The following is a 20,359-nucleotide window of genomic DNA, read 5'->3' as shown; positions in this document are numbered from 1 at the left end:
TAACCTGGAGAAGAACACTCGATGTAAGTCGCAGAGCTGGCTGGGCTAGGAGGATCCAGAGGTCTGTGATTCATAATAAGGACGTCTGGCATGATAGGGATGAGTAACTCACAGGTGATATCGGGCCAGTCAGCTTTCTCAGTCTGCGCACGCACTGCACGTCGGAGTTTGAAGGAGTTGATGAATTTTTGAGGAATTGCCAGCAGACTTGGTATTGGCAATTGCCATGGATAAGTCTATAAATCTTCGAGGACTGCTGGCAAACGTGCAATGCAAACTTGCAATCGCTGCACATCAATACAATCGCCACACATCGATAATCACCTGAATGTCGTCCGGCATAGAAAGAGACCACTCACCAGACCCTTATAACTTCATCTCAGATGAGATGTCATTTAGAGCTGGAAGGTGAGTGCTTTGGATATCAATTACTTACCAAGGGATGACTCTAGTTGCTAGCGGGGTGCTATATGATTGTCCTACCTGTGCAACACAATTCACATCAGTAGAGCATCTATGTAATCACCTGACGGATGATCCACACTGCAACGGTGTACCTGTTCCACTTGCAATTTGCCAACCCGCTGGTCCAGGGGAGGAGCGCACAGCTCGTTATCATGAAAACTCGGGATCTATCTATGGTTTTCACCAACCAAACTCCTTTGAGCGTATGAAGGCTCATGACTACGAAGCTCATCGTGCACATAACGTGTACTACCCATTTGCCGACAGGGAGGAATGGGAGTTAGCAAAATTTCTTAGTGACAATCTTAACCAGGGTCAAATTACTAGGTTTCTGAAGCTATTGTGGGTCAGTCGGCTTGAATGACCACCTATTGAATTATCACTAATGACATACAAGCAGGTTAAGTCAGAAACACGGAAACCACTGGCGTATAAGTCTGCGCAACAGATGTTCACCTTCATGGATGCCCTGCCAAAGGGACCGAAATGGCGCTGTACAACCATTCATACCAAAGGTTACATCACCACCCATCCTGTACACCTAATCTGGCATGATGCCCTGGAGGTGATGTGGCACATTTTTGGTAACCCGGTATTCGCCAACGATATGGAGTTTGATCCATACAAGATCCAGGTCAATGGAGAACGAGAATATGGTGAATGGATGTCCTGCTCACGGGCTCATGGTATTCAGGTATATAGTGCACTTTATTCTATAGATTTTACCTAATGATAGCCATCCTCCTCTTAGGACCAGCTCCCATCGGGTGCTACTATTGTTCCAATAGTTCTTGCTTCTGATAAAACCCTGGTCACCCGCCAATCAGGTGGGCTCAAGATGCATCCTATGTTTCTCACTACAGCCAACATTCGATCGGACATCCGCATGAAAGCTACTTCGCACGCATGGTCATGCATCGCGTATATGCCTATCCCACAATTTATTTGTCATCCAGACTTCTGCTCGCTCTTGCAAGCCCGTGTCTGGCACTGGTGTGTAGATATCATTTGTGAAAACCTTAAAATCACCGCTGCAACTGGCACAAGCATGGTGGATCCATCCGGTCACTCGCGCTATGCATTCACCCCCCTTGTCGCATACACTGCGGACCTCCCTGAACAGCAGATGATTGTGTGTGTCAGTAAGAACGCATCACCCATTACCTTGGCTACCCAGTCACAGTTTGGGGATGGCGTATCATATCCTCCTCGTCATGGGAATATCATGATTGAAGTGCTGCACCAACTTTGCCAACATGTAGATCCCTGGAAGGTTCAATAATTCCAAGAGGAAGCCAAATCACTTTACCTCAGCGGGGTCCAACTTCCCTTCTGGCACAACTGGCGCTTTAGTGATCCTGCATATTTCCTTGCGCCTGACATCCTACATACACTCCACAAATTTTTCTTTGACCATATCTTCAAGTGGTGCAAGGAAGTTCTGGGGGCGGATGAGCTCGATTCGCGCTTTCATAGACAGCACAAATGTATTGGCACTCATCATTTTTCCCAAGGTGTGTCGCACGTCCAGAAAATGACTGGGCGGGAGCATCGGGATATCCAGCGCACAATTGTTGCTACACTTGTGGGCGTTGCTGATGCGAACTTTATCCAAGCAATTCGTGCGCTTATCGATTTCATTTACCAAGCTCAATCTCCAACTTTCACTCTGTCCTCAATCACTGCTATGACATCCTCACTTGAAGAATTCCATCGCTTCAAAAGAGCTATTATCAGTGCTGAGGCTCACAGGGGGACCTCCGGTCCTATTGAGCACTTTGAAATACCTAAACTCGAACTTCTCACTTCATTTGCTCGAGCTATCCCTAATCTTGGCGCCCCAATCCAGTTTACATCTGAGACCAGTGAACGCATGCTGATCACGCATTGCAAAGGTCCTTTTACGCGCACTAGTCATCAGCGTGCAAGCTTTATGCAGCAAATCGTCCACCTTTTGGATTGGGAAGTATGCTCTCCTCCGCTCAAAATCGTTGTCCATCAATAATCTGATCGACAATGAATTTGAGGAAGTTGTCGACATTGACCCGGCGTTTGATTGGATCATGCGCGTCTCTCCTGAGGAAGTTTCTCGTTTTCATGGTCCCCGTCCAGTCCACAACCATTTTCTCAAGGGGCTTCTTTCAGAAGATAGCCGTGTCGCATTCCACGTTACTGTTTCTAGTGATCTGGCTGACAAGTCACCTAACTTTTTGGTGTGGTTATATCATCTTCCGAACTTCCCTAATCTACTTCATGCCTTTATTGAGCGCGTCAATGTGTCAGGGTCCCACTTTCAAATGCGTCTCCTTAAGGTTTGGAACAAATTCCGTCTACAGTTACATTCAGACCTGCGCCCACGTCTTGTGATGCCAAGCCAACAAGTACAAGTGTATCCACCGTCCGGAGCGTATCCCCTTGGAAATTGTGATATGGTACTCCTGCGGATGCAGAATGATGATGAGACACCAATGTCTTATTAGCATCGTTGTACTAACCCGGTCCTCTAGATCAAGTCGTAGTTGCACAAGTTCGAATGGTATTTGGCTTGTCAACGAGGGGTTCTGCGCTGCCTCCCGGACTTTCTGAGCCACTTCTTTACGTGCAACTCTTTGAAGTGATCTCACGTCCGCAGGATGATCATGCAGTTATGATGTACTGTGTCAAGCGACGGTTCAAGACCAGTCCTGATGGTACACGAGCGAGGCTTGGAATGATTATACCGCTTGTTGATGTCACTCATGCGATCGAGTTGATTCCTGAATATGGTCAAAGAGTTAATCACAATGTTACTGCTGCGACATCCTTGGAACTTTATGATACCTTCTACCTCAACAGTTTTTCAGACAAGGAATGGTATCACGCATTGCACGCAGATTTTTATTAGTTCATTTCATCCAACAGTGTACCAGTAGTAGTAGGAATTATATTAGTGTGATGTTATCAGTTCACTATCTAGGCAACAATAAGATGTGCAGACGCAATAACACGAACTTTGTAGATCTCTGTGACTTTACCTCACCATAAGCCATCTCCAACCAATTGGATGCTTCAGGGTGCAGGTTGTAAGTCACCAAACTTCTTTGACAGCTTAAGCGACTTAAGCAAGAACTTGGGTACTTTTCAGATGAAGGCTTGGAATGACTACCTGAGATGCGATCTCAATGAGATTGACCTCGATATATAGGTGTGTCTACTGCCACATTTATGTGGTACACTGTCAGTTGCTGAAAACCTATTATAGAGCCCAAAAATGGTCAAGGTGTCAATGAGCCCTGAGATATATTTATAATATATTTTTCTCACTATCTGTGTGAGAGATTTGGTTTAGAGCTATTCGAGAGCTGGGAAGCAGCCTATACAAGACAAGCGCTCCGATCGCCTTCAGACGTAGTTCAACCTAAATCATAGTAACAGATGCTTATACACTACATTCGCCGTCGTCTTTTCATCCTCAGTCTCTCCAAATAGCGCACGAATGTCTCGACAACGCCATGTACAGTTGTCCGTGTGCAGGTCTAGTACTGCTTTCTGCAACGTCAGACCTTGACATCCGTTGAACATGGTCGTGTAGGCCGGTCTGAGAGGAAATTGTTTTCGGTTGACCGTCCAGGTGCTCCATGGAGGCTTGAAAGAGAATGTGATGCGAGGCAAGCAATGCGTCTCACCAGTCTGAGGGACTTCGACTTCGACGAATCTGCGATGAAGCGTGGTGATGCACACGCACGCGTTTCGCACTAATCCATTCTCGACCGACATGTTTCGTTGTATCGCGCACACCGCATCTACCTTGAGATCGAGGCAGTGTGGAGGCGTGTTTGTGTGAGTCAACATTGCTAAGTATTCCGGTGTCTGTTCTGGTGCATCTGGAGGTGCCTGGTCCGCTTCTTTGAGATAGTCTGAGCTGAAATAAGATTCTGTATTGTTCATTCATCAGTCTCTGGCGTTGTTGGACATGATAGGTGCTCACCGAAATCTCCAGGCAGCGCTTCGAGCATGATGTCATTGAATTCGTCTACCAATATATTGCGAGGAGAAAGGAATGCTCGTTGAATGCACGTCATTGGATCCAGTAGAATGTGCGGGGGAAAGAGAAAGTCTACGGCATCAGTGATGCTCCCGATTTGATTGATGAGATGGAGAGCTTGACATTTCCCGGACCAGTCCTCTCCTAACGTGTCCATGAATTTGGTGTACTCTGGGTCTCCAAATGTGCGTACAGGCGTGTTGAGAGTGAAGATGTGCATGAACTTCCATAGAGGAGATGATTTCACGGACGCAGCCAGAGAAGCCTACTCTCCTGCACCACTGACGACGGGAGCTACTTGACAAAAGTCTCCCAAGCCGATGATCGGAATTCCGCCAAAAGGTTTGTCGTAGACATTCATAATCCGACGGCATAAGTTGTCTACACATTCCCATGCCGCCCTATTTGCCATGGGCAATTCATCCCATATGATTGCAGTTGCGTTTCGAATGAGGTCTGCTCGAGCAGAGAAGGGATGTATTGTTGAATGAAGGTCGACGTTGTCGTCGGTCACGGGAATTCCAAACATATAATGAGCAGTACGACCGCGCTTGTAAGCTGTTGCGCAGAGTGCGCTGCTTCCCACAATCAGAATGATGTGTCCAGAAGCCCGGAGTGTCGATGCTAGCGCATTGACCATGTACGTTTTGCCTCTTCCTGGTCAACCCTCCACAAAGAACATGCGGTGTCGTTGGGATTGTATGCCATCGCAAATAGCATCAAAAACGTAACACTGTTCCTCGTTCAACATCTCACACATGTTGTCCCGTTGTGCTTCAAATGCAGCACGGTTGGATGCTAGAAATCTATCTTCGCTGATTAATTCAGCCGTGTGCTTGTCAGGAATGCACATCCCGAAGTCTTGAAGGTGTCTTCCACTGTGCGCGAGAATGTCCTCGATTTGGTGCAGTGTGTGTCTGTAACTGTTTGTGTCATCTCTGACATGCAGAATGTGATCAATTGACAGATTGTGCTTGAACTGCTCCCATAATGATGTTGCGGGATAACCTTCGAGTAAGACTTGTGCGAATAGAAAACGAAGTTGTGCAGGCGTTCGTAGACAGTCCACAGCTTCTTGTAGCATGAGCAAGCCTTCTCTGTTATTCTGGAATAAACCTAGGTCATTTGCAGCTTTGTGGAAAGTGTTGAAGACCTGACCATTCACAGTTCGTAGGTCTTGAAAGGATGATGCTGGTTTGTGCAGCAGGAGGCTGCGAAGATAAAACACCTCTCTGCTCTGAATAGGGACGGTGTCGATGCGTGCAATCTTGTGGCTTCTCAACCTTCTTCTGACCATCTTTTGAACAACTCCAGCTTTCACCTGCTTGACAGACTCATGTTCTCTTAAGACTTCGTGAGGTGGAAGTGGATAGAGTATGTATTGCTCGTAGTATTCTTCATAGCGAAGATGAGTGAGGTGCACAGGCCGAAGAAAGTAGTGGTCCAATAATGAAGCTGTCGAGCGACCACCTGCACGATGAAACTGAGGTGTGTTTCTTTCTGGGATATGGACCAGCAAGCTCTTGACTGAAGGCTCCTTTCGTGTGATTTCGAAACCAAGGATACGCCAAGCAGCTTTGGGTGCCGAGAGATATCGTGCCTTTTGGTAGTTGTCGATTTCGTTGACTCGTTGAAGTGGTTGTGACCTGTCGTCCATGTCATTGACAGCAAACAATGCACGATCAGGTCCTTTGTAGAGATACTTGTAAAGGTAGGTGAATACCTTGGCAGTGTAGACGACGTCGAAATGAAAGTGGCAATCAGCAAAGTCGAGCAAAGGTGCACAATATGGCACGACCCATTGGTCCTCTTCATCACGTCTTCGCCAGTGCACTCGCCCATATTCATCGATGGTGGTGGTGTGCTGGAGGGAGTGAGGAAATTCATATATACATCGGCCTTCTTGATTGCAGCGACTACCTGCTCGTGTCAGGTGATCGCGGCTATGCATCATGTATCGCTGCACCTTCTCGCACCTGGTGGGATTGTCTCGTGGGAGCTCCGCACTGACAATGGTATCAAGCTGGTCGAAAGGAATTTCTGGGTGCACCTGTCTGCTGTCAGAAAGTGTCGGTTTAAACCGAGCTTACAACATACCTTGATGATGATGTGCGCATGAGGGAACCCCCGCTTTTGAAACTCAATTACCTTGATCAGGTATTTCTTTTCTCCAAATCGAGTGCGAAGAACATGTAAGACTTTCTCCAATCGAGATTTGAATATGCGAGCCACTACAATGGGAATGCCCGTTGCAGATTGGCCAGGACGAAGTCGTGCGCGAACTTCAGGCCAGTCTGGATTGAAAGTCATTGTGCAAAAAAAGGTTGGTTTTCCAAATTTCCTGCCTAATGCCATGGCATCACACGTCTGTTCCGAGGTCCATGCATGTGAGCCGACAAAGCTTGAAGGTAGTTTGATGGTCGCTTCGAAATCTTCATCTTCCTGATCTTGGACTTCTTCAGCACGTAGCTGGCGCTGTCGTGAGATGTATGCCAATCGCTCTTCTTCTGTGCGTGAGTACATGTCAACCAAGTATTCACAGGTCAGTCTGCCAAAGATGCTGAATCGTTCATTGTTATCTGCAAGCAGACAACTTCGATACCAGTCCACCTGTGATAGGTGTGGGATGCCATCAATGGGAGTGATTCCCCAGCCGATGTCACCATGAGGAAAGAAAATCACATAGTGCAGTGGTTCATAGTGACGCGATAAGATGTTGAGGAACTCGGGCTGTCTGTGACCTTCCGACGAATGACAACTGACTGTGGATTGATGTCTGTCAAATTAGATGCGTGCATGACAGCTGCAAACTCGCCATTGGATGAGAAGTCCTTCAACTCCAGCTGCCTTTTCTTTCTTGAGCGAGGGCGGAATTGATGCAGATGATGGACATAGGGATTCACGTCGTTGAGATCATCAGTAATAGATTGAATGACTGTAGCATGGACTCTGAATTCGAGAGCTTTTTGCTGTCACATGCATTCATCATAGAGAAACCAGTGAATGGAGTGATCTTCATATTCTGTATCACGGACCAAATGATAAGTTCGTCCGGTGATGGCTACTGCTGGAGGTCCGATAGTTGGACCAGAGTTAAAGTGCTGGAAACCACCACTTACGCCGATGCCTGCAAAAGAGAAGAAATTATTCACTACATGACAGAATTCTATGATGTGTTTCAGGCGTATGTTCTCATTCAGCAGCATCCGCATGCGAACAGGCAGTGGGTGTAAAGGAGGTAGAGCCCGCATGCCATTTCCACAGCAGAACGAGTCAGATTCAGTGGACAACAGAAGCGCATGGCAATGTGGACACCGGCGGTTCCACGTTGGCGGATCAATTGGAGGTGGAGGGTGTTGTCAAAGCGAAACCCACCACGGCACATGCTCCTGTTGAGGAGCCACATGAGCAGGAGTACATCCTTGTTCTGATGCAGGGGACAAAGACAAAGATGATAGAGGTGATAGATTGGCTGGTTGCAAATTGCATTAATACATGAGTGAAATAGCAAACAATCACTATCTCACCGGTTAGCTGACATCGCAGAGCACTGCACTGTTGATAATGCATGCGATGAATCTTGTTTTCATTCTGAAGATACTGAGGATTTGTGCGGGCAGCACGTTTCAACTGTCGATGATGCTGACAATTGACAGGCATCAGGAGGGAATAAACATCAACCAAACACGGTGTAGGGATTCATTTCTGGCTGTTGGAAATGAGCAAGCGTGCTCGCAGCCGAGACGCAGTATTCCCTTGTTATTTTCGTTCACAATGTCTAGCGACACGTACGTTTCATATTCATGCGATCTTGTTATCATCTTTTCTATTGTACTTATAAGACACCATTGATCTCTTGGGCCAGTGCCATATTTTCTTATTGTTACAGTCTCACATACTCAATTCACTCGCACAAGAGCCTGCGAGGTATTTAGCTAGCTATGGACTCAGCCTTGCACCTCAGATGTTTGCCTTCGCGCGCAACGACTGAGGTGAGATACTTACATTTTCACATATTCACCTTTACTTACTTCGAGTAGAGAGTCCGTTTGTTACAGGTGAATATCATCAGACGTTTGCCTTCGCGCGCAACGACTGAGAGAGTCCGTTTGTTACAGACCCGCGTGAACTTGTATTAATTCTTTCACTGGCTGGGCTTGTAGAGACTGTTTTTACCTTACCTTATGTTGGCACTTTTGTAGCTTACATAAGAAATCAATCTTTTCACCAGTTACCAGTATGAGTCTCAGTGCTCAGTAGTTTTCTATGATATTTCCTCTCCTCTGAGCCTTGAGCCTGGTCCAGAAACCCTTTAGGGTCGAATAGCAGCTAGGTTCTGCAAGACCCAACACATTGTTCAGACTCACCATCTGAATTGTTGTACCTTCAACGGTGCAGTTAATTCGAAGTAATCAAAAATACATGGACAGTTAGGAGTAAGCAGACAACAGAACAAACAAACAGATTAAGCCACTTTGGATGATGGCACTGGTTTGATCTCTTCACCCAGCAACCCCTTTTTCACCAATTTGGAAGATGAAACCTTTTTCTTGCTTGGTCCCTTGCCTATGTCCTCCAAAGCATCAAGCTTGCGAGCTTTGTCATTGTGCCGAGGTGATAGATCTAAATCAACATCTGAATCAGTATGAGATGCTCCCTTCCCCTTCCCCTTTCCACCTCCACTCCAATTGAAGCTTTTTAACTTGGCAGGAGGAACTGCATCTGCATGTCTGTGCTTCTCGACGACACCACTGGAAGGTCCAAGAGTGATATTGTGAACACGCACGATGCAGCGGTTGTGAAGGAGCTCAGAGATACAGCCTTGAACAATGATATGTTTCTCAGCAGTAGGAACTGGTGTCTTCGTGAGGCGAGGATGATCCTCAGGATAGAAGCAGCGGATGCGCGCGAGTTGTTGCGGCATGATACCGTACTGCATGATGTCCATGTCGAAAGCACGACTCTCGACGAGTTCAGAAGAGCCTCTTGAAACCTTGCTGATGACAATGATGGTAGGAAGAGTCCTTCCACTGTCAGTCGGTTGCATCTCCTGAATGTAAGGAAGGATTTGTATTAGGAAAGGTACAAACGTAGAGAACGACGTACATCCACACAGTAAAGCTCAAGAGAGACATGTTCATCTATTGTGCTGGTAATTACGCAAGCATTGATGAAGTAAATTCCATCTTCAGGTGGCGCAGTGGTTCCACCGAAGATGAAGACAGACACAGCAAGATCTGCAAGATCATCCTCTATGTCAAGAGAGAGAGGCACAAATCCATCCATTTTCCAAAAGCATTTCCTGGCCTCCAATGCGTAGGGAACAGCATTTTGAATGCCAACGATGCCATGAAATGAGCATGCAGACGCCATGATGGTAAGTGATTAGGCCTATTAGGAGGAGAGTTAGGAGAGAGATCACTGCCGTCTGAGATTCAAAAAGAGATTGAGTTGGAGCGCGCACATGGAGTCTTTTCATCCTCAGAGTCTGTTGCACACAGCGCGCGAAAGTGTCAACAACATTGCACGCTCGAAAGTGGTTGTTGATACTCAGCATGCGTTGAAAACAGCGCACAAATAGTTTAGTAACATCGCACTCGGAGACGCAATAATGGAATGAAAATAGGAACAGAGTTCAGTGCAGCACAGAGATTTTAAAAACAGTGTACGACGTACATCAACACAATACAGTTCCAATGTAGTCTCTTAGGAGAATGATTGATTGGCACCAAGCGCACATATGAGACCGGCCCAAAATCACTGCAGATGTAAGTGCAATTCCCTTGCTCCGCCCTGCTATGCTTTTCGCCCCCCGGTACACCAAAGGGAGTTACACAGCAAAGTGGGCGGAGCTGCGAGTCTTGGCACGCATGTCTGAGCGGTAAAAAATGTATTGGAAGAGATTGACAAAGCGATTGCCACGAATCAGCAAGTGGCGCGCGCACATGGTGCAAGACCGATTTACACGACAAGAAGAACTCAGCACGAGCACAGGTGGAGCACAGACATGAAATTTGAAGGTACAGCTGGAGCGCGCACGTGGGGTAGACGCGAATTGGTTCCGCAGGATCAGACGTTCTGTGCTTATATATATTAGAATATATCATATATAGCAGTGTTCTGAAAAAGTAAACAAAATTTTAAAATGAAACAGGGAAGGTTCAAACTCAAGCATTCCACTTGGAGCATTCTAAGTTCACAATGAAGCTATACTGTTAAGCTATCAGTTCTTGTATATCTGATGTTGCTAATAGTATATCATCACCTCTAGGTCATCTCTTCACAAATTTCGCTAAGTCTCGCAGCGCAAGCATCTTGATCAGTGTAACATCTACCATACACAAAGCAGTTTTTCAGAAATTTAAGTTCTATATGATGCCATTTGCCTTCAGTATGCTCAGGGAAATAGAACTTGGTGTATTTTGTGTAGGATACACATAGTGAATACTAGCAAGCTACCTTGACTTCATTAATGAAATTCTAGCTAGGATGTTCACGCGAGCTTTTTTATAGGTATACCATAGATCTGATGCTTAGACCTATGCACTAGCCCTGAATCGGACCGAATTTGAGCTGTAACCAATCTGTTGCGCAGGTCAGGAAAAAACCTTTGGTAAAGATCTGATCTATTAGCTTTACAGCATTATTTATTTATTTATGTACCATGTCTATATTCAGCCTTGTATCTGCCTGGTTGCCAGGTGTTGTAAATAGTTTTCTCACTATATCACTACAGCCTAAAGCGGCCGCTGGTGGTGTAGTCAGATCATTTTATTCGCCAAGTGCTTTTGACGTTTAGATCAATCTAGATTAATTCATGTCATCAAATATGCTATATATCATATATGACGTCAAGGATGCCAACACAAGGTAGTACTACACTCGAGCTCGTATATCTTGCGCAAAGAACAATTACCACCAAGCAACTTATATGTCTCGCCACGCACCAACGTACTACGTGCATTTTGGCATTTCAAGAGTAAGTCTTTATGTTTGTATTTTGGAGATGTCTTATGTATATCTTCCGCAGTACCGGAAGAGTTTGGATGTGTTGCTGTGTATCAAAATTCTCTCATTTCTAGCATCTAATCGATCAAATGACTCTGCCTGCCTCCTTTGCAACATTTGGTCGAGGCGTTCTTGAAACAATCTGAGTAATTCTAGTGTAGCATTCAGCTGCAAATACACGCAGTCTGTTGCCACGAAATAAAATGTGATGCTTCAGACTTTCAAAGGGACTGGATATCAATCATAGATGTTCACACTTGGGTACCGGTAAGTACAGATGTATAATTGACATATAAGACCGTTCAGCTTTCTAATTTAAGATTTCAGTTCGACTTCGATCAGCCTCGCCTCGTGTTGTTCCAGCTACACTTCAATTGACTGACAAAAAACTGTATGTAACATAACAAAATCAACACCGAGAACGTGATAGTATGTAAGACTACAGACTTGGGAGAGAGATACAGATGGTGAAATACCAGCAAACAAAAGACTAAAAGATGTGGTGCTAAGACAAGCCTTGTGTTGGGGCTGTCAGGATCCGGGACAGGCCTAACTATATAGTAAAATTTGTACTCAACCATCTGATTGATAATTGAATGGGGTATTGTGAGTATAGCGAGGCTAGACAGGTACAATCTCAGTATTCGGTTTACGAATCTCTTTATTGATGAATGTTTTTACCTAGACAGGTACACTACGTTGTACGTTAGCACTCGTACTCAGACGTCACATTAGAACACTCACATCTCAGTATTTGGTTTACGAATCTGAGATGTTTCAACGGCGGCTGGCTGCTTTTATATGGTGAGTGCACCAGCAGGAGTTTTGATGGAAACATATACTAAAAGAATGAAAAAGATTGCCAACATTTGACACGTCGTCTGGATTCTCCGTTTGGTGGCGCTTGCACCTCGAGCTGCCTTATTCATCGGCCGTTGACCTGCACCAAACCGGTTCAGTGCATGGACGACCAATACTCTCTCATGAGTCATATACCCTGAAATACCACTATGAAACCCTTTTCCCTTTTATCTGAAGTTGGACTGAGGCTAAGGGAATATTTTTTGCTTTTCTTTTTATTTTTCAAGTCTGTATACCAGCAGCCTGAATATTTTAGTACATTTAATTCTGCGATGAGTTTTGCTTAGTCAGCCATGATGATGACTCAGACAAAATCCCACACATGTCAGGTGACTGTGAAAAATATTTCCCACATATATTGTCCTGGAAAAACATTAGTAAACCCCTAAATACTAGGCTCACGTCATTCTCACCCTTCAAACAAAGCAAAGCAAAGACAGCCACACACAGGACTCATATCATGTGACACTTCTTACTCTCCTTCTGGATTTGTCATCAGGGGTTGGACAGGTCACATGACTTAGCAAAATACCCAATGACTCACTATGACTCACTCTAAATACTTACTATGACTTACTATGACTCACCTTGCACATATGACTCATTATGACTCTTGATGACTCTTGAATACACTAGTAGCACAGCCACATTTATTGTGTATATAATGACCCCAATTTTTGAAATAATAACAAGCGAACAGCAGCAGGTAGTAGGGTGTTTTTCAGCCCATCTAACACTTGTGAGTAAGGTGTGATAAGTGTCAGTACCAGTGTCAAGAACTGTTTCAAGACTGAGAGGAACATTCTCAAGAGACAGTAATACTGCAAGCTCATCATACTAAACGACCAGCTATGAGCTCACTGTGTGCAATAACCAGCAAACAAGGTACAGCCACAGTTATATTCAGATTTCTTTTTTCTTTTTCCTTTTGTTTCACTTTCACCAACCTTTGGTGTTCTTTGTCCAAAAATATATTTCCAAAATATTTGTGTTGTCTCTACGTCCACCTAAGACTCAGAAGTAGCATAGTGGGGAGACTTTAGGAATTGATAGTGAAGCTTGACCTCACTCATCTGAGTAGCGATACTGAGCCAAGATATTCTGTGCCTGCTAGGCTTTAGCCGTTGAAGAGGGGACTTGGTAGTAAACCCAAGGACGTCCGTTCCTGAGTCTGTTTGAATACTCAAAGAAGAGTTCCTTGACAGCAGGTTCAATATTGAGCTAAGAGTTCTACAATAAAGCATTTGACTAGTCTTGACCTTTGATTCTACCTGTTTTGTGCTGAGGGGGTTTATCATTGTAATTCTACACCATTTCTTTTGGAGTATAGTTGGTACGAGGCACTGTTGTTGAAAGGGAACTTGAGGAAGAATCTTGTATATTCTCTTGGTCATCGCCATACTGTCGGGCTGACCATTGTTTGTTTGTTTTCCTGTCAAAGTCCATAGATTGGATTGACCATCATATTACTGATCTTGCAGAAGTATCCTTAGCTGAATATACTTTGGGTAGTATACAACTAGCCACCCCCGAACGACCATGTTATCAGTCATTGGTATTTGTCTGAATCGCTGACCGTGGAGATATTTGTTTTTATAGGTGTTTATCTATAGATCATCTATCTAAGAAGACACTGTAGTCCCATTTCCCCCTTTGGTTCCTCCTCTCTCGGCCTTTCCGTCCTCGGGTTCATTGGCTCTCAACACGGGGAAATCTTACTTACTTTGAACACCCCAACTGTAGACGCTTCAACGTAAATTCTTTGACATCATCCAGAAGCTTTGCCTCGTCGATTGCCTTTGTGGGGTGTGTCTTGCCAGTGCACACTGTCTGATGCATGGTGTCATTGCAAACAATGTAGACATTCTTAGGAGGAAACTTCGCCTTCTCAAGGTTCATTTGGATATTCTGGTGTGTTTCATCAATGAACCTCTGGTGTTCTTGTAATCTCATCAGCCGGAAAAGAGAACGTGCTGTGTCGTCCATGTCCGAATCGGGATCCCAAGGGTCAAAACCCATCTTCTGGGACACCATATTTTTGATGTGTTGGTCTGACTTGGAGCAAACAAGGAACGCCTCAATGTTCTTGAACTGCTCACAAGTGCGGAGGATGGCAAGGTCGGAATCCAAGAAATGATTGTCTATGACCACAATGATGCAATCAAAGATGTAGAGGCCCATGTTATTGAAGTACCTCCAGTCTGACACCTCTAGAGTGCCCGACCCGGGAACGTCATACCAGATTGTCCGGGAGTTCGGGCACAGATCAGGGTACCTCGTGACGGTGCGAGTGATCTCGGTGGTTCCCATAGGAGCGGCCATGGTATGATTTGTAGATATGCCACGGACAGCATTGATGAAGGACGACTTGCCAGCTCCAGCAGAGCCAACAACTGCGATGTGGATGAATCCCAGATTGTAATGATACACGGCCTTCATCTGATTGATATCTTCCTCTGAAGGGTGACACTCGGGGCGAACACCTTTGAACCATTTCTTCTCAGCAGTGAGCCTTGCTTCCTCCACTCTGCGACTATCTTCTGCAGCTGACTGTCGCAGTTCACCCAGATTGTTCTGCAACATTACGTGGATCAAAATCTCCATTAAGTCATTTTTCATCTTCCTTGCTGTCTCTTCTGCCTCCAGTCGCCTGGCTCTGGCAGAATGAATTGGCCAGACGGCCGCAAATGTGGCTGACCCCGCAGATACCACTGCAGACACTACAGACGCCACGAGTGGAACCATGAGTGGTAGAACCATGTGGTGCAGAGAAACTTTGTGTGGCTAGCGACTTTTACACTGCTGAGAAGGGTAGTGTGGCAACCTGTTTTCTGTGTGCGTCCGATGCAACCTAGAATAAGATTGACCAATTGTGGATTGCGGAACTTCAAGCTTTGCTCACCTCTGTACGGATTGAGATAATGTAAATGTGGCGTGCAGCTGATGATAAATCTGCAGGGAATACAACAGAAGACGACTTAACAAGGGGCAAGCAGGGTGGGTGACAGGTTTTATACTTGTCCAGACAGACGCGAGGCCGGTACGAATAAGGTGTAATAACTTCGGCAGCTTCCAAATTGTTCAAAAGCTATTCACATAGCTTTTGATGAACTATCACTTGCAAGGCAATGCGACATTGTGCAATGAGAAAGCCATGCCCGCCACGACCTCGATTGTCCACACAGGCAAGCCAATGCCATCAATAGATGAACTGAACCCGGTCTCACCAGTCCTAGTCACCCTCCAATTAGCCAATCAAGACCGTGTGATCTGCTGTTTGAATGCATGAAGGCAGATGTTTGACACTGAACGTGAGTGTGGCATAATGTCATGTTTGGGCATACTGTCACGAGTTCCAAATACAAACCATTATTCGTTCCTAAATTCTAAGTCCTTTAAGCGCCCAGTCACAGCGCCTGTTCCTAAGAATGTATTTACTGTTGAAGAAGTTCCTATCATTGCGTCTATTGTAGAATTACCAGAGTCACGTGATCTATCGGACAATGCCGAAGATGTTGATGTCATGCCTCGCGATACTCTTGGAATGTTCCAGAGTCTTACTGCGGCTGCGGCACATGTTATGACATCATAGTTATATATAGAATCGTACGATACCTTTAATTATTCTGATTGGTTAATTAGTTCATACTCAGTTTCGATCTCAGTTTCAATATGTGTATATAGGTAGCTTGTCGTAGTCAGTAGTTCTTTAGTTCAAACCTCTTGTATCTCCAAGTGAGCAATCCAAGACGTACCTGCTGCCTTATCCTCTTTGTGATTATCTTGTTGTTTGAGTCCTAGTCTCTGCCCTGCGTTAATTCGTTTAAGGGGTTGTGACATTAGGTTTGAACTATAGGAGACTCCGACTCTCGCGTTACACTCTCGCACATCTTTCTCTTTCGCCTGGTCGTGTTGGTAGTCACCACACCATTAGCCGAAACAGAACCGTTATACTTTTTGCCCGGCTTAACCGCCGCGATCCTTTGTTTCATCCCTTTGCTCATTTGAGCGCATTTCTTTACCTATCATCTTTCGTAGTTAGTAGTCCTATACCAGGCCCTGTCTTACCGCAGCCGCCAGTATACGGAGGTGTTCACGACATTAGGCGTGTCACTGCAACTTTGAGTGCTGGCCCAAAACCCTGCCTGCTCAACGTTACTATAGTTTCATTTTACCTATTCCTTTCTTCATACGCACGTAGGCATTCGTTTCGAGTCAATAGCGGAACTGTCTAGACGACAAACCGTGCTTTCGACCTACGAGGATTTAGAGACATACCCTAGTGAGACTCGCACTTGTAAGCTTCGGCTGGAAGAGTGATAACTTGTCCTAGGCTTGTACCCTCAGAACGGAGATTGCATTGTCCCTAGTTTTTCCCACTCGATCGAGTATAGTTACGTATCCTTTTTAGTTAGTATTAGGGAAGCATCGGTTGGGTTGATTAAAGAACCCTTCGATCCTGAAGTACGTGGTAGATCCGATCAGATATCGGGGACCGCTTCAGTTTTCCATTACATAACTTTCTTCTTTTCACCATCATTCCCTTTCGGAAGAGCCCTTACGAGCAGCTCTTCAACAGACATCAGTGAATCGGGTTCCAGAACACAACTGGCACTATGTCTGAGTTACCAAACTCTCCCACGCAACCTGCACAGACGGTGATACTACCATCTAGTCCGCAAGAAATTGTTGACTACATCCACATGTCACTTGCGAACCAAGCGGACAGCTTCAGGGTCAGAATAGCGGAACTAGAAGCCAAGAATTTAGCTCTAGAAGAAGCAAACAGACTCCTGGGCGTACGCCTGGAAATGCAAGAAGACGAGACCGTGAAAATACAGTCTCAACAACCATCCTTCGGCTCTGCAGGAGCTAGTCTATTATCATCGAACCATTCCCCTTCCATCAAATACTCAAAACCCCAAGACTTCACTGGAGAAAAAGACTCCATAGAACTCATGGTCTGGATATCCCAAGTAGCGCTATACACTGCGCAATGGCCCAACATCCAAGAAGGCCAAAGAATTGGAGTAATGCTCTCCTTTATGAAAGGTACTGCAGCCAAATGGGCGCAACCTTACATCACCAAACTTGGAAAGACCGGAGATGAAAAGTTGACCGTGGAGAAATTCCTGGAAGACTTAGAAGCCATGTGGGGGCAAGAAGATCGTGAAGGAAAAGCGATCAGAGAACTGGAATCCCTTAGACAAGGATCTTCCTCAGTTCCAGAGTACGCGGCCGCTTTCAGACAAAAGGCCGCACACACTTCATTTTCCGATTACGACCAGAGACAGAAGTTCAGGCTGGGACTTCAAGACCGTGTCAAGATACAGCTCGCTCACGTCCGTTACGAGGACAAAAACACCATGAAGAAACTGGTGGAACATGCGATCCAAATCGGACGCAACTTCGAGGAGCTAGACGCGGACAAGAAGAAGACAACCTGGTGGACCCCTAAACAAGGCCCCAGGACCCCTGAATACAAACCTGGTCCAAGCAGGGAAAGCGACGCTATGGACGTCGACGCCAACAAACAGCGAGGTGCTCCAAAACCTCAAGGAAGGACTGGATCCTTCAAATGCTACCGCTGTGGAGGCGAAGGCCATATGGCTAGAAACTGCAAAGACGCAGTCGCACCAAAGGTGCAGGTGAAGGCTACTACAGTGCCAAAAGAAGAAGACCCTATCCCGAGTTGGTTCAAAGCCTGGGTCAGCTCCAAGGAAGGCAAGGGTTTTTAGAGGGGTCGAAGTCAAAGTCTGCGAACTTAGACCCGAACAATCGTTTCTCCATCCTATCTACGTTCTCGGATGTATCAGAAGTATATATTAGATCCAAATCTGAGCATTTTTACATTCCGATCACGTTGAAGGGAAAGAACCGACAAGCAGATGTGAAAGCACTGGTAGATTGCGGTGCATCAACATTATTTATTAGCGAGAAGTTTGTGAAAAAGAACGAAGTCCGGTGCCATAAATTATTAAGGCCCATTCCGGTTAAAAATATCGATGGCTCGTTAAATGCCGCTGGATCGATGACTCATTACGCAGATCTAGGTCTAAAGATCGGTGACCATGTTGAAGACCAAGCAGCCTTCATGGTTACGGACTTAGGAAGCGATGATGTTATTATTGGCATAGATTGGCTAAGATATCACAACCCGGAAATAGATTGGAACGCTGGACGTTTTGCACTTTCTCGTTGCCCGGTTAAATGTATTACTAAAAAAGAACAAAGACAAAAAAATAAAGAAAAAAGAAAAGAACAAAAAAAGATAGAAGAAGTGCCAGATCTGATTCCCACAGAAGAGGATGACGAAGAAGACATGGCGATGAAAAGGGCGACAGTTGAGGAAATAGAAGACGAAGAGTATCCTGGAGAATGGATCAAGTATAAAGCCTCGGTTGCCACGGAGCAGAAGGTTGCAGAAGAAGCAACGAAGGTGAAGAAATCGGTCGAAGAAATGGTTCCCGATTGGCTTCACGAGTACCTGGGAGTTTTCTCAGAAGAAGAATCTAAGCGCTTCCCTGAAAGAAAGAAATGGGATCATGCGATAGATCTTAAAGATGATGGCGATCTTCCGCCGAATGCGAAACCTTATCCCTTATCACCCAAGGAGATGGACACTTTGAAAGATTGGTTAAAAGCCGAGACTGCACTGGGACGTATAAGAAATTCACAATCTCCAGTGGCAGCACCTTTCTTCTTTGTGGCCAAAAAAGATGGCAAGTTGAGACCAGTAATGGACTATAGAAAGCTCAATGAGAAGACGGTTAAAAATGCATACCCGCTACCGAGATCTCAAGATTTAATTGACGCTTTAACTGGTGCCACGATGTACTCCAAGATGGATGTAAGATGGGGGTACAATAATATTCGCATGAAAGAAGGAGACGAGTGGAAGGCGGCCTTCAAAACGCCGTTTGGTCACCATGAACCAACCGTGATGTATTTCGGTTTAACAAATTCCCCTGCCACGTTTCAAACCATGATGAACGAGATATTCAGAGATTTAATTGATGGAAAGACCGTAGTTGTCTATATCGATGATATCCTCGTGTTCACGAATGGCAATAGGGAGCAACACCGAAAAGTTGTACAAGAGGTACTGAAACGACTAAAAGAAAACGATCTGTATCTGAAGCCTGAAAAATGTAGCTTCGAACAGACAGAAGTCGAGTTCCTCGGGTTGATAGTGGAAAAGGGTGGTGTTCGAATGGACCCTGTGAAAGTAGAAGGAGTAATGAAATGGCCTGTACCCAAATGCGTTAAAGATATTCAAGCATTTATGGGCTTTGCCAACTTCTACAGAAGATTTATCTTCGGGTTTTCGGACATTGCCAGACCAATGAATGATTTATTACGGAAGGATGTCAAATGGGACTGGATGGAGAAACAGCAAGATGCTTTTGATGAACTGAAGTCAAGGTTTACATCAGCTCCGATCCTAGTAATGCCTGACGTTGAGAAGAAAATGAAAATAGAAACCGATGCTTCTGATTACGCAACTGGAGCGGTTCTATCTCAACTGATGGAAGATGACCTATGGCACCCCGTAGCATATTACTCTAAGTCAATGAACGATGCAGAAAGAAATTATGACATCCATGACAAAGAGTTACTCGCAATCATTCGAGCGTTGGAGGAGTGGAGGCACTATGTGCAGGGAAAACCTCACCATGTGGAGATCTGGACGGATCATAAGAATCTCGAGTACTTTATGACGAGCCAAAAATTGACAAGAAGGCAAGCCAGATGGAGTTTGTTCCTGGCGGAGTATGAATTTACGCTCCAACATAAGCCTGGTGTAGTCAACGATAAGGCCGATAAGCTTTCTCGGAGAGAAGACCACAGAGGGGGGGTAGAAAACGACAATTCTGATCGTATTTTGTTAAAACCGGAGTTTTTTACTGTAAAAGCTGCTAAAAGAGGTCAAGTTCTAGTGCAAGGAGAAAAACAATTGCTGAGAAAGATAAGGCAATGCACAGAACGAGAGCCTGAAGT

The 20,359-nt window shown here is 45.2% G+C and overlaps 4 protein-coding genes across 4 annotated transcripts; 1 reads left to right on the top strand and 3 right to left on the bottom strand.

Annotated features, from left to right (window-relative positions):
• Positions 1-442: 442 nt before the first annotated feature.
• F5891DRAFT_1129890 (uncharacterized protein) lies at positions 443-3,349 on the top strand (the record flags this gene model as incomplete). The annotated part of the gene is made up of 8 exons (XM_041364454.1): positions 443-811; positions 866-1,099; positions 1,217-1,723; positions 1,757-1,952; positions 1,980-2,087; positions 2,115-2,410; positions 2,433-2,889; positions 2,973-3,349. 8 exons carry the CDS (start codon positions 443-445, stop codon positions 3,347-3,349), a joined length of 2,544 nt encoding a protein of 847 aa, XP_041223178.1.
• Positions 3,350-7,527: 4,178 nt separating this feature from the next.
• Positions 7,528-7,803, bottom strand: F5891DRAFT_919840 (uncharacterized protein; the record flags this gene model as incomplete). Its single annotated transcript, XM_041373765.1, has 1 exon — positions 7,528-7,803. A coding segment is annotated over one exon (276 nt), but the record flags the coding sequence as incomplete, so codon positions are not given.
• A 1,151-nt stretch (positions 7,804-8,954) lies between these two features.
• Positions 8,955-9,862, bottom strand: F5891DRAFT_982568 (uncharacterized protein; the record flags this gene model as incomplete). Its single annotated transcript, XM_041377219.1, has 2 exons — positions 8,955-9,539; positions 9,596-9,862. 2 exons carry the CDS (start codon positions 9,860-9,862, stop codon positions 8,955-8,957), a joined length of 852 nt encoding a protein of 283 aa, XP_041223176.1.
• A 4,215-nt stretch (positions 9,863-14,077) lies between these two features.
• Positions 14,078-14,941, bottom strand: F5891DRAFT_957005 (P-loop containing nucleoside triphosphate hydrolase protein; the record flags this gene model as incomplete). The annotated part of the gene is made up of 1 exon (XM_041375445.1): positions 14,078-14,941. The coding sequence occupies one exon, from the start codon at positions 14,939-14,941 to the stop codon at positions 14,078-14,080; it is 864 nt and encodes a 287-aa protein (XP_041223175.1).
• Between the last annotated feature and the right edge of the window lie 5,418 nt (positions 14,942-20,359).

This window comes from Suillus fuscotomentosus (assembly GCF_016647785.1).
Source record: "Suillus fuscotomentosus strain FC203 chromosome Unknown F5891scaffold_45, whole genome shotgun sequence".
NCBI classification, from domain to species: domain Eukaryota; kingdom Fungi; phylum Basidiomycota; class Agaricomycetes; order Boletales; family Suillaceae; genus Suillus; species Suillus fuscotomentosus.
Note: the sequence above shows the minus strand (reverse complement) of the source record. Positions and strands in the feature narration are given on the sequence as shown.